The sequence below is a fragment of the Primulina eburnea genome, chromosome 4 (assembly GCF_022965805.1).
Source record: "Primulina eburnea isolate SZY01 chromosome 4, ASM2296580v1, whole genome shotgun sequence".
NCBI classification, from domain to species: domain Eukaryota; kingdom Viridiplantae; phylum Streptophyta; class Magnoliopsida; order Lamiales; family Gesneriaceae; genus Primulina; species Primulina eburnea.
In genome coordinates this window covers 8168367-8181748 of record NC_133104.1, presented here as the reverse complement: position 1 = coordinate 8181748, position 13382 = coordinate 8168367, and the positions used below count along the sequence as shown (strand labels likewise).

Genomic DNA, 13382 nt, shown 5'->3' with positions numbered 1-13382 from the left:
CATTAATTCTGAGCATGAACATGAGCTAATATCCATTTATATTCATTCATATTATAGGAGAAAATAACTAAACAGTGTAAAAAAATCATGAAAATTGACGAAAAGTGCAAAACTGAAAATGTGGGCAGAATGGGGAGCTTCTTTCACTAAAACTAGCGTAGGGGCACTACTCTTGCTGCCCAAAAGTTGCAGATCGAACATATCCATGGGCATGGGACACCGATTTTCTGGTGTAGGGGTGCTCGTTCACGAACAGATCTACTTGTATTGGGCTTTGTGCGTCGTTTTTGGCCCATTAATGATATAAATAATAGAGGACAATCGTTTTTTAAGAAAGGACACTTTTCATCATTCTTTCACCTTAGAACACCCAAACAAACAACACACAACTACGCATTCAAGGAATCTCGAGACACAAATTTGAGATGTTTGAGTGAACGACAAGGGATAGTTGAATCACAAGGGAAGAAAATTCATCTGAAGACAGAGAATAAACTTTACTATATGATTTTTATTAATTGCCTTGATTTATTGATGAGATATCTATGAGTTTAATTATTTCACCATAAACTTATTTTTTGTTTCTAGAGATTGATATAACTTAATTTGAATTTCATGTTTTGTATATTATTTTGCCTAAAGTTATTTGTTGTTACCATTTATGGCAAATACTTGTGTGAGACGGTCTCACGGGTCGTATTTGTGAGACAGATCTCTTATTTTGGGTCATCCGTGAAAAAATATTATTTTTTATGCTAAGAGTACTACTTTTTATTGTGAATATGGGTAGGGTTGACCTGTCTCACAGATTAAGATCCGTGAGACAGTCTCACATGAGACCCACTCACAATTTATTTGTCTTCCTATTTTATTTTCTTTTCAATTTACTAATCACAAATATGATGTTAAACTTATTTGAAGTTTAGCAGGCGGTTGAGAATATTTTGAATAGGAACATAGAAAACACAACCTAGGATATTTGTAGAGTTAGGGACGCCTAAAATTTCCTTTAATTTGAGGACGTTTAAAGAGAACCATAAAACTTGATTAAGTTATTTTGATGTTTGATTTCTGAGAGAGATATCGATATTGTCATTGGAATAATAGATTTTACTCAGTATTCAGGAAAGACAGTAAATAACACTTAAGGGGTTTTAACCTATAAATTGAAGTAAGTGATATCATCAATGAATATGATTTACACGAATAAAAATTGAATGAAATCTTGTATCTAGAACTCATCTCAAATCGTGTACCAAAAATCATCCTTGAAGTTTCACATTATTTAATTTATTTTAGTTTATTGAATCTTCGCCTTGATTTTTTAAAATAAAGTTGAGATTATTTTAATTATAGTAATTAGCATGAATATAAATTTTCAATCACCGCAGGAATGATACTCTACTTACCATATATGAAAACTAGATATTATACGATTGCGAGCGAAAATCACGCAACAAGTTTTTGACACCACTGCAGGGATTGATTTGATTTATTTTACGCTAATACTGTTAACTGGTGAACTTGATTTTAATTTAGAGCCTTTTTATTCATTTGATTATTTATCATCGTGTAATTTGATTTGTTTTGTTTATCCGTGTCTGAAGTTTATGCAAAGGTCTAAAAGTTATGAAAATGCAGACACAGTTGGACCAAGGACTACAAACTAAGAGCTGCTTGGAAGGCAACCCAAAAGTTTCTAGTTTTATTTATTTATTTTGGTTATTTAATTTCTTTAGGTACTTGAGTTTTTTTAATTTTATGTCCATTGTCAAAATTTTATATGATGTATGATGAGGAAGTTTGGGGGTGCTGCTACCCCTACTATAACCTAGTGCGCTGCAAGTGAGAAAAACGATGGCAATAAAATTATACCCAACGGTGATTACACTATTGAGGGGATTATTATATATCTTATGCTTTATTTTCTATCATATTACACTATTGAGGACAATCTTGATTTTAGTTTGAGGGTAAAGATATTTAATTCATAGACAAGTCATGTTAAGAAATTAATGAAAATTATGAGCACATGTGTTTATGCTAAAAAAAAATCGAGTTCATGATTGGAAATGAGTTGTTTAGATTGATTTTGATTTGTCAATGATGATATTTAATTTTATGACAAAAACTTGTGTGAAACGGTCTCACGGGTTGTATTTTGTGAGACAGGTCCCTTATTTGGGTCATCCATGAAAAAGTATTACTTTTATGCTAAGAAAATCGTTTTTTATTGTGAATATCGGTAGAGTTGACTCGTTTCACAGATAAAGATTCGTGAGACCGTCTCACAAGAGACATACTCTAATTTTATTATGCACAATCTTTGAATAAATCATCTACTAGCATTGTGATGTAGTGATTTCAATTTAAAGTCATTTTTGGTCATGGTTATGAATAAGTTTGAGTATATCATGTCACAAACTTGTTAATTGCATGTTGAGCAGTGAGAGTCATGTAAATCTATTGGCTTACTTGGAGGTTACTTGAGCCGATCTAAAACTTTTGTGATTTTCCACTTGACAATGAGATATATTTTTGCAAGCTCATGAATGATTTAGGCGATAATTGACATTATTTTGGCCTATTTTTATTGTTTGCATGATATTGAGCCCCAATGAAAATAATGGAATGTGTTTTATTTTTAAATTATTGTTCTTAAAATCATTCACTTGTTGATATTAGAGGTGTAAATGAAAAGAAATGAGTCGAATATTAATAAAACTTTAAGGCTTAAATTCGGCTCCAATTAAGTATATTTGGGTTCGAGCTTGCTTCAAAGCTATTTTTTTTAACTTTTTTGGCTCGAGCTCGAGGCGAAAGGAAGTTCGAGGTCGAGTTCGGCTCAAAATCTTCGAACTTATTTGCGAGCTATTCGAACTATTGTTCAGATTGTATGGTTCGACAATGAAGGTTCGAAACGTTTAAAAGCTCGAAATATAAATATATTTAATATATAATTATATTAAATTAATAAAATATGGCTCGCTAGTGGGTCGCGAACTATCGAACAAAATAATTTTGGCTCGAGTTCGGCTCGAAAAATATTTCAAACATGTTCGAGTTCGATAAATTTAAATACAAAAGTTCGCGAACCGGCTGGATTCGATTACATCTCTAGTTGAGATGCACTTGATCAGTCTACATACGTTGTTGTGTGATACAAGAGTAGTCTAGAATATGCTTTAGTATTTTTCGAGGTGAAATACAGATAATATGTAAATTAGGAATGATTTATGAAAAAATTTGGATCGTTCGAACTTTTCGAGCCTGCCTAGTACATCATGCTTATCCCTAGTGTTCCACTTTGAGTTTAATGAAAACCGAATTGAGTGTGTCAAAAACACACAATTAGCTCATACACTAATTTCTATCAAAATTCTGAGAGAAATATGTCACTTAGTGCTTTTAACTTTCCAATAACTCTCATGTGTTGACTTTGATAAGAAGGAATGGAGGAGTTGAGAAAAATCATGAAGAAAAGAAGGGTAATGAAAAAAATGAAAGAAAAGATGGAGGAAGAAATTTGATTTATGACGGGGTGATTACTTGTCTATTTTTGCACTTTTAATTATCAAAATGCTAACGCGATCGATATGGCACATACATGATGTTCGGATATTGTTGAGACGTCCGACAATATGTATTAGAACAAAAACAAAAAGTGTCAAATAAGCCAAATTATTGCAACCTGTTTTGGACGAATTAGACGAGCAAAATCAAATTTAGGCTTACTTACGGGACACAAAGTACAATTTTTTTTTGTACCTTAATTAGATAAATATTTTATCGTTCTTTCTTCATTGATAAGAATGAAGTCTTAGCTCGATTTGGTTATTATGTACAAATCTAAAGGCAACAAAATTGTGGAGATAATAATTTTTTTCCCTTTTACTCTAAAGTTGCTAACTTTTCAAGTTGTTGAAAATCTATACGCACTCTGTGGGACTGGCGGGGTTCATGTTCCCTGTGGAGATGAATTTGGCATTGGAACATGCAGATTGTAGAGGGCCCATTGAGCCATAAGGAACTAAGTCGATATCGGCCAATTCGATGTCTTCACAAGGGACTACAGAGCTGCAGTTGAGCAATATAGCGACTGGTGAAATTGTGGTTCCCTTTATGTTTTTGAAATGGACGTCACTAATCTTCACCTTAGATTGCTGCATATAGAATTATACATGCCGCGAAGACGATTAGATGTCGACTAGACGTGTTTCCGACAAAATACGGGTTCTGAAGTTTGCTCACCTCGGGTTTTTTCTTGGAGTCGTAGTGCTGGTCGATGATGATTGGATTCTTGACTTGATTCATCACAATATCTTGAAAAACAATGTCGGTAGCTTCCATCACAGGGGAGTTATGGTATGTCTTGATTCTAGCCCCGTTCGTTGTCCCCGTGAGCGTGCAATTCGTAATGCTGATACCTTTCAGGCTCGTTTCATCCGGGCGTTTTCCAAGGCTTCCAATGCTAAAATGAGCATGCACAAATTCTTCAAAAAGAACATAACTTGGAAATTGATGCACAAATTAAGTCGAAAAACACATGTATATATAACCTGATGCCATGTCCAGGGCCACAAGTGATTCCGGAGATGACGATGTTTTCGGTGCCCTGGCCTACCGAAATACAGTCATCTCCGGTTCCGATGGTGGAGTCTGTAATGTTGACATTTACGGAGCTGCTCAAGTGGATGCCGTCCGTGTTCGGGCTGCTACCGGGGGCGGTGATTGTCACGTTCCACAAAGCAACACTAGTGCTGTCTGTCACCTTCACGTGGAAACCCATGCTATTCACGAAATTCAGGTTGTACATTGTGCTGTTTTCGACACTCTCGAATACCAGAGACTGCAAATGTTTGTATGCATTTAATGAATATAAAAGAAACATAATCGCACATGTTGTTCTATTCTTATAGAACACTTACAACTGGAAGACAGGGGTCATCCTTACTTCCACCGCTGAACTCCCAGAGAGAGTCTCCACGGCCATTGATCGTCCCTCCGCCATTAATAACGACACCGTTGACGTGATTGATCATGATCCAGGCACCGTTGGAGAATTCACTGATATCATCCAAAGCATACAAATTGCCTTGGATTTCAATTGTGATTGATTGCTGAGCTGTGCAGGGACCCTGAAGTAGGATTGGTCCTGAGACGAAGTCGCCACTTGGGATGACTAGTTTCGCTGCTCCGTTCGACTTGCACGCTGCATTCCAAGCCTTTATCATGGCCTGCAATCACATTCGTACATAATCAGTTTGGTTCCCCCCAAGCATTTTTTTTTCAAAATCCATTTTTTTATTTTTGACAATTGTATTGAATTCTCCTTGTATTGAAACCAGGTAAAATTAACTCACCATTGCATTATCAGTTTTCTTATCAGCTTTGGCTCCGAACTTCGTAACATCAAAAACTATCTCATCAGCAAGGCGACGGCGCAAACCGATGGATTCGGCACTTATCGTGAGCAAGGATAAACCTAAAATGGCAACACATGCATGAATCGAATGACCCATTTCGCCTTGCTTGCTAGAAAAACATGAAAACAAGACAGTTCTTGTTATATGCCAGGAAGATTGGATGAAATTTATTATATTTTTTCAGGGTTACCGTATAATGGCTTGTGAAAAGTAAATTGTGCCATTCAAAAAGACTTGTGCAATCGGCTTTTGTTGCCACTGATTCCATCTCCTGATCCAAATATTCTTTCAGCGAATTCTTCGCTCAGTTTGATTCATGCCATCAATTTGAAGGGCAGGAAATTCCTAACTATTTTTAGCAAGATATCAGATCCTCCACTTCTTCTTTTTTCCAAGTACTATAATATGTTACTGATGCGATCCGGGCGAAATAGATGAGCAGGGTCGGGTGCTCCACCGGATCGAATCAAGTATTTGTAGTGTTGTTTAGGAAAATGAACAAGGTATATGGCTTCAGTCTTGACCTGCAAACAAGAAGATGAACTCGTGAATGGGCGCCGGAGGGGTGTCCGACGTGACCACTCCGATGCTTAAATCAGCAGGCAAAGAAGAAATTAAGCAATATATATGCGAATATATGTGAACAATACTTTTTAGTTCAAAGAGTCTCTCTCTTAAATGAATTTAATAACTGCTATTTATAGGGGAGGAATGGGTAGTTTCCTCGATTTCCGTGACATCTACTAAGTCGGTTTACCATCCTAGCTTCTGATGACTTCTCGGACACTCCAAGCCCAAGTTGCTCTGGCAGATTAGATGGCATGTAATGATTATACTCAAGTGTGGCTCACTTGTCGAGGTAACGCTATTTTCGAGGTTGCCAAAGTGGATATGCAACTGGGAAATACTACCCGGTCAAGGGAGAAGCACCCGACCAACTCTACGAGGGCCCGGGTAAATAATAAAGAATTGCGGACAACACCAATCCATCCGGGAAGAGGAGTTATACCCGGATACTCCTGAAATCGACCCTGACTATGACCCGGATCCTACTAGGGGTATCACCACCCATCCCTAAAATAGTCGGGCTAGAGCTTGACTCGCTGTCCCGATTTGATCTTTTCTGCACTCTTTGCAATTGTGAACAAATATTTAAACAAGGGAACTTTTTGAGTGTCTCGTATCCCATATCCTTGACTCCCCGATGTCTGATAATCACTATTCTCGAGAGAATCGATCGAATACATTAATGAGGATGCTACTGAAAATTGCTCGTTTTTCAAGGTAATGATGAGTCTATACTCTCAATAACTGCACACGTCTCTTCACTTGGACGCACGATTTCCTAAGCGTCCTACGATCGTCCGATTAAATTTGAATCGAAGGTAGAGATGAACGCTCCACCCTATAAATAGAGACCTTGCTTATCCTTCCATCTTATCAATGCAATGGCAAGCTCAAGCAATTCGAAGCTCCTGATATGGCGGGGGAATTTATGCGTGCGGTCACAGAGAGACGGAAGACTGATTTGGAAGACGAAGTTTTCCACAAAATACTCCTATTTTGGGAAAGATTGTACGAGCTGGAATCTTCTCAGTACGCAGAAGGGGCTCCTGCTCCTGAGAACGTGGCTCGTATGCAGAAGTACCGTGAACGTCTTTGTGTTGCGGAGTATGTGGACATATTTACTCACCATGGTGTCTACGCACTAATGCTAGAAAAGGAGTTGAAGATCCTGGAAGACATAGCCGGGTCAGATAGCTTTGGCAAGACCGCTACCGGAGATCTCAGCGGTTGGCTGCACAAATGGAGGGTTGCTGTAGAGATGAACATCTCCGTGTAATTCGTGCTCATTTTTAATAATGAAATGTCCTTTTGTTTTCGTTCTAGCACTTATCTGGTAAATAGCGAAACCCACTTAAACGAAATTAAATAATGAAAATTGACATGACTAATAATCCCTAGATAATAATGCTTAGGCCAATGAGGTCTCGGTCTACCAGTTTGTTGTGTTGAGATCTCGAGATTGTAGTCCGAGAGAAGGAATAAACAGGGACCAAGAATCCCCCGGTCTGCTGACGTGGTGCCATAATAATATGAGATTTATTGAACTCCTGCCAAACAAAAACGTTCCGTATTTCGAGGCACCTCAGACTTGACGTTTTGATAGCTGTTCAGATCCTTTCGTCTGCTCCGCGCAATTTACGAGGGACATCCTGATCATACACCTGTCCAAATCTGATGGCTATGATCAACTCTTGCCTTTGAATAATAAAGGAGACGCTTCGCATGGCTGAGACTCTTGGATTTCCCCCACATTTAAGGACGTTTGCCTATAAGTGAGAGGGTGAACACAAAAAACAATTTCCCATTTTACCATGTCGAGTTCAGGCGGTTCCAGTGCTTGCAGCAGCACACACGTCTTGGTGACCCCGGCAATGCGTCCTCATCTAGAGGAGCTAAAGAGAGGCATCGAGGAGAGCATGTGGAGGAAAGTTATGACCGTACGAGATAAGGCCCACGATCTGGATTTTTCCTACCGCAACAGTCTCGTTCTTACTCGAGCACAAAGAGCAAGAGCGAGGAAGTATATCCGAGAATTTGCAGTGGCCCGGATTACAGACCTGGTTAATGACCAGGTTCTACTACACATGATGCTGCGGAAAGAATGGCATGCGCTAACCAAGATAATGCACAACGAAAACTTTGTCAATCTTCGAATCCACGAGCTGACTAACTGGATAACAGAATGGCGAGATTCTGTGTCTGTTGTAATGGATGACATAATTGCTCGCCGCTTCTATATGTAATGAGAAATTTATTGCTTTTTATTGCTTCTTTTCCAGAAAATCTATATGAATTTACGTGCGTCGCAACAATAGATGCTCAACCAATCGTAATAATTCGAATTATAAAACTGAAAACGTCTCCGCGATATACCTGTCTGGGAATCTATTCCGGGGTGCGATATCCTCCTTCCTGGACTAAAAACACAATCCTGGGTAATTAAATTTCCGGGCAATCGAACAAGTCGTCGGGGGCATCGCCTTTTACTTCGCGCATTTTGCTTGTGTACTTCCCTCAAATTTACGTGTTTCCAAGTAAAAACCGGGATTTAAAATCTCCCCGGTTTAACATAACATATAACATATCGAGGCCTCAAACCTCCCGATTTATAAAATAACACGCCGGGGTTTTAAATCTCTCGGGCTCCCGAATAACATGCCGGGGCCTTAAACCTCCCGGGCTACCAAAAACTGGGTAATTCAAAAGGTACCGTGATAGTACGTACCTTTCTTGCTTCAACGGTTATCCACGTTTCGAATTTCGAGGCGTTGATAAGTCTGACACCATAATGATTACGCGTGTCCTTACCGATTCCCAAGGATCATCTCGTCCATCCGATTAGATGCAAATCAAGGGTAGAGATCGAGTCCTTCTCCTTATAAGTAGTGCCTAAATTATTTTGAAAATATCACTTTCAAATTCGAATCTCCGGCGAAGCCCTGCTTAAATTGCTCCTCGAAGCTCTTCCGTGCAAAAAATCACCCACTTCCGAAGCTCCTCTTCAAAACCTGTAAGTTCTCTATTTTTATCATGTCAAACTCTACTTCTTCAACGTCGGGAGCCAATGCGCGAGGCTCTCCTAGCGACGAATCTGCTGCGTTACGCTCCGATGCTTCTCAATCTCCCCCACCCCAACGCTCTGTCACCCAACCTGCTAAGAGACCAGTAGCCTCTTTAATTAAACCATCTTCTTCTAAACCCTCCATTCCTAATTCCTCCCGAATTCTCGCCCAAAGAAAAGGTAAGGGCAAAACTCGGGCCGTGAGCCCTCCTCCTGTCGAGGCCCCGGGATTTCCCTGGTTCTCCTCTCTGAGTAGCACCCTGCGCCCAGGGGCGGATGAAGAACTTAGGACCTTGGGTAGTATTCCTTCCAATCTTTCTATTTTAATACCCGAGTCCTCTGATAGGGCAAAAAACCCCCCTCAAGGGTACACTACTTTTTTCCGGGACCAAATTAAGAATGGTCTTAGATTTCCGATTCACCCCTTTTTCATTGCAGTTGCCAAATTTTTTGGCGTACCCATTAACCAATTTCACCCTAATTCTTTTAGGATAATGGCTGCCACTTATGTCCTCTTTAACATGAATAATTTTCTTATTAACCCCCTCATTCTTCACTATTACTTTTCTTGCCGGTTTGGGGATAATGCCTTTTCCCTGACTGCCCGGCATAACGCTCGCTTCCTTGATGATATTCCCTCTTCTCAAAAAGGGTGGAAAGGAAGATACTTTTTTATTCGACTTCCGGGAGATCTTCCCTGCTTGTCTGGCTTTCTCTCTTCTCTGCCTACACAACCTTCGCTTCCCGGCACCTATAAATTTGAAGAACCCTTCATCGTGAGCCAGGATTTGGTGGAAGGGCGCAAATACTCATCTTCCACATTAATTTCTGATGATAATTTGATCACATATGGGTTGAGTCCCCGGGGTGAGGATCCCGAAGATCGCATGATTGATGAGGTGGCGGGCTCGGGCCCTCAACCCGGTAATTCACCCTTCTTTCTTGCCACCCCCTCCCTTGTTCTTTCCTTGATTTACTCAACACTTACTTCTCCTCTGTCCAGATAACTCCGAGATGCAAGCAGCTTTCGCTAAAAGACGGGCAGTCGAAAAGGCGGCCCGGGAAAAGGAACTCGCAACAAACCGGGCAATGGCCGAAGCAGAAAAACAACGTGCTATGGAGGAAACGCCCCGGGGAATCGAAATTACTCGAGAGAATCCTTCCCGGGATGATACTCCTCGGGTAGTGGTTGAGACCTCACAGGAGGCCGAAGATCTGGTTCCTCTTAGTAAAAGGCAAAGGATCTTGGCTGTCGAGCCCGAATTGATTATCTTGGATAATCCTCCTGCAGGTGATCAGGGTCCTTCTGGTTCCCACGAATCCCTTCCTCCTCCGCAGTTCAAGGAAGCCTCCAGCTCCGAATTTCCTTCGACTAACATTTTTTTCGAAGGGCCTACTTCTAGTGGCGCGAAACGCTTTAAGCAGATGCTCAGTCTTTCTGAGGCGGCCTTTCTAAAAAGTGTTCCGGCCTGCAATAGATTTCTGGAAGGATCGAATCGCCTCTATTCCGTAAGTTTTTCTCCTTATTACACTTATATTTTGACACATTCTTTATGACTTTTGCTCTTTGTTTTTGCTCAGGCTGCTCAAATGATAATGTCTGCTTTTGAGGAGGTGGCTGCAGTAGCCACCAAGACAAATAGGCAAGCCCGGGCGGCTCAAGAAATTCATGATCAACTTCGAGAAGATATTGCCCGGGCTACCAAGCTGCATGAGGAGAAAGTCACCGGTCTCCTGGCCTCCCTGGAAATGGCCAACCAGCATTTGGCTTCCGCTCAGCGTGCTCGGGATGAAAGTTTAATCCGAGAAGAGGCCTCTCAAAGGCAGATTGCTTTCTTGGAATCCCGGACCCGCTACCTTGAGGAAGAAGCTACTTGCCAACAACATCGAGTCGTGGCTGCTGAGGATAAGCTTAAATCCTTACAGCTTACTCAAGAGGAATGGAACACTATTTTCCTTCAATCCTCAGATTTCCAAGCGGCTGTTGAAGATAGATCATACAACTACTTCAAAGTCGGTTTTGAGAAATGCCGGGAACAGTTTGAAGAGGAAAACTTAATCCCGGCTAACAAAGAAGGCTTCCCGGATATTGACAAAGCCATTAACTCCCTTCCTAAAGATGGTGATGCTGACCAAGAGGCTGGGGAGTCCGGGGATCAAACTGCACCTTTAGAGTAGGATTGTTTACCTTCTCTCTTTTTTCTTTGTAATTTCCGGCCTTCGAGCCCTTTAATGAAGAACTTTCTTTTCTTCCTTGTGACTAAATGATATGTGAAATACATATGTATTCCCAGACCCGGTCCTCATGGTCATTTGGGCTTTTTAAGAGCCAAAGTGCGGAGCCTTGGGCCGGGGAGCATGTCCCGGGACTTGGAATGGTCGAGTTGTGTAGCCCCGAGCCAGGGTGTAGTGCCCTGGGCTTTTGAGAACCAAGGTGCGGAGCCTTGGGCCGGGGAGCATGTCCCGGGACTTGGAATGGTCGAGGCGTGTGGCCCCGAGCCAGGGTGTAGTGCCCTGGGCTTTTAAGAACCAAGGTGCGGAGCCTTGGGCCGGGGAGCATGTCCCGGGACTTGGAATGGTCGAGGCGTGTGGCCCCGAGCCAGGGTGTAGTGCCCTGGGCTTTTAAGAACCAAGGTGCGGAGCCTTGGGCCGGGGAGCATGTCCCGGGACTTGGAATGGTCGAGGTGTGTGGCCCCGAGCCAGGGTGTAGTGCCCTGGGCTTTTAAGAACCAAGGTGCGGAGCCTTGGGCCGGGGAGCATGTCCCGGGACTTGGAATGGTCGAGGTGTGTGGCCCCGAGCCAGGGTGTAGTGCCCTGGGCTTTTAAGAACCAAGGTGCGGAGCCTTGGGCCGGGGAGCATGTCCCGGGACTTGGAATGGTCGAGGTGTGTGGCCCCGAGCCAGGGTGTAGTGCCCTGGGCTTTTAAGAACCAAGGTGCGGAGCCTTGGGCCGGGGAGCATGTCCCGGGACTTGGAATGGTCGAGGTGTGTGGCCCCGAGCCAGGGTGTAGTGCCCTGGGCTTTTAAGATTAGTACTCGTCGAACTTAAGATGTAAGAAATAATAGAACACTTCTGAGAAAAATATATCTTCCATTATATCTTCAATCAATACATCCATTTAAGCATAATACTGTTTTAAATTAAATACATTCCAAGGTCTCTTGAGGGAACGCCCTTGTGCATCTTCTAAATAGAAAGATCCCGAACTGACTTTTCGAGTAATCTTGTAAGGTCCTTCCCACCTGGCTTCTAACTTTCCGACTTCCCCAGCAGGATTGACCTTTTTCATGACGAGATCTCCTATTTGGAAATTTCGGATCCGGACCCTTTTGTTATATGATTTCATAATCCGATTCTTATATGCTTCCATTCCGATGCATGCTCGATCTCTCTTTTCTTCTATCAGATCCAATTCCATAGCCCTGGCCTGATCATTGCTGCTTGGGTAAGCTTCTACCCGAGAAGAAGTCATTCCGATCTCTACGGGAAGGACTGCCTCAGAACCATACACTAAGCTGAAAGGAGTTTCTTGAGTAGGTGCCCGGGGAGTAGTCCGATAAGCCCAGAGAACACTAGGCAATTCTTCCACCCAATCTTTTCCTTTACCTTGTAATCTGGTCTTTAGTGCTTGCACAATGATTCTATTGACAACCTCTGTTTGACCGTTAGCTTGTGGATATGCAACAGAGGTAAAAGACTGAATAATCTTCATTTCCTGGCACCACAACATAATTTCTTTGCCCTGGAATTGTCTGCCATTGTCCGAGATTAGTCTTCTGGGCACCCCAAATCGGCATACAATATTCTTCCACAGAAATTTCAACACTTCCTGCTCGGTAATTCGGGCTAAGGGCTCGGCTTCAACCCACTTGGAAAAGTAATCCACTGCTACTAATAAAAATTTCTTCTGAGCCCGAGCAGTTGGGAAGGGACCCACAATATCCATACCCCATTGATCGAAAGGGCAAGATGCCCAGATGGGCTTCATGAGAGTGGCCGGGCTGTGCTTAAAATTTGCGTGATGTTGACAGCTCTGACAAGCTTGAACTATCCGGGTGGCATCTCGGTTAAGAGTTGGCCACCAAAACCCGGCAAGCATGGTTTTTCGAGCTAGAGACATTCCTCCAAGGTGCTCTGCGCAGCATCCTTCATGAATCTCCCGGAGTACATAATCTACCTCCTCTTCAGGTAAGCATTTTAAGAGAGGCCCCTGGAATGATCTTTTATACAAGATTGAGTTTAAGAAAACAAACCTGGAAGCCTGTCTCTTAATCTTCTGGGCTTGACCTCTGTCCTCGGGTAGTGCACCCTTTTCAATAAATCTGATT

General features: G+C 41.9%; 1 protein-coding gene across 1 annotated transcript; it reads right to left on the bottom strand.

Moving 5' to 3' along the window:
- Positions 1-3833: 3833 nt before the first annotated feature.
- LOC140829764 (exopolygalacturonase-like) lies at positions 3834-5659 on the bottom strand. Its single transcript, XM_073193054.1, has 5 exons — positions 5364-5659; positions 4929-5237; positions 4560-4849; positions 4252-4471; positions 3834-4163 (listed from the first exon to the last, which is right to left on the bottom strand). The coding sequence occupies exons 1-5, from the start codon at positions 5520-5522 to the stop codon at positions 3930-3932; spliced, it is 1212 nt and encodes a 403-aa protein (XP_073049155.1). The 5' UTR covers positions 5523-5659; the 3' UTR covers positions 3834-3929.
- Between the last annotated feature and the right edge of the window lie 7723 nt (positions 5660-13382).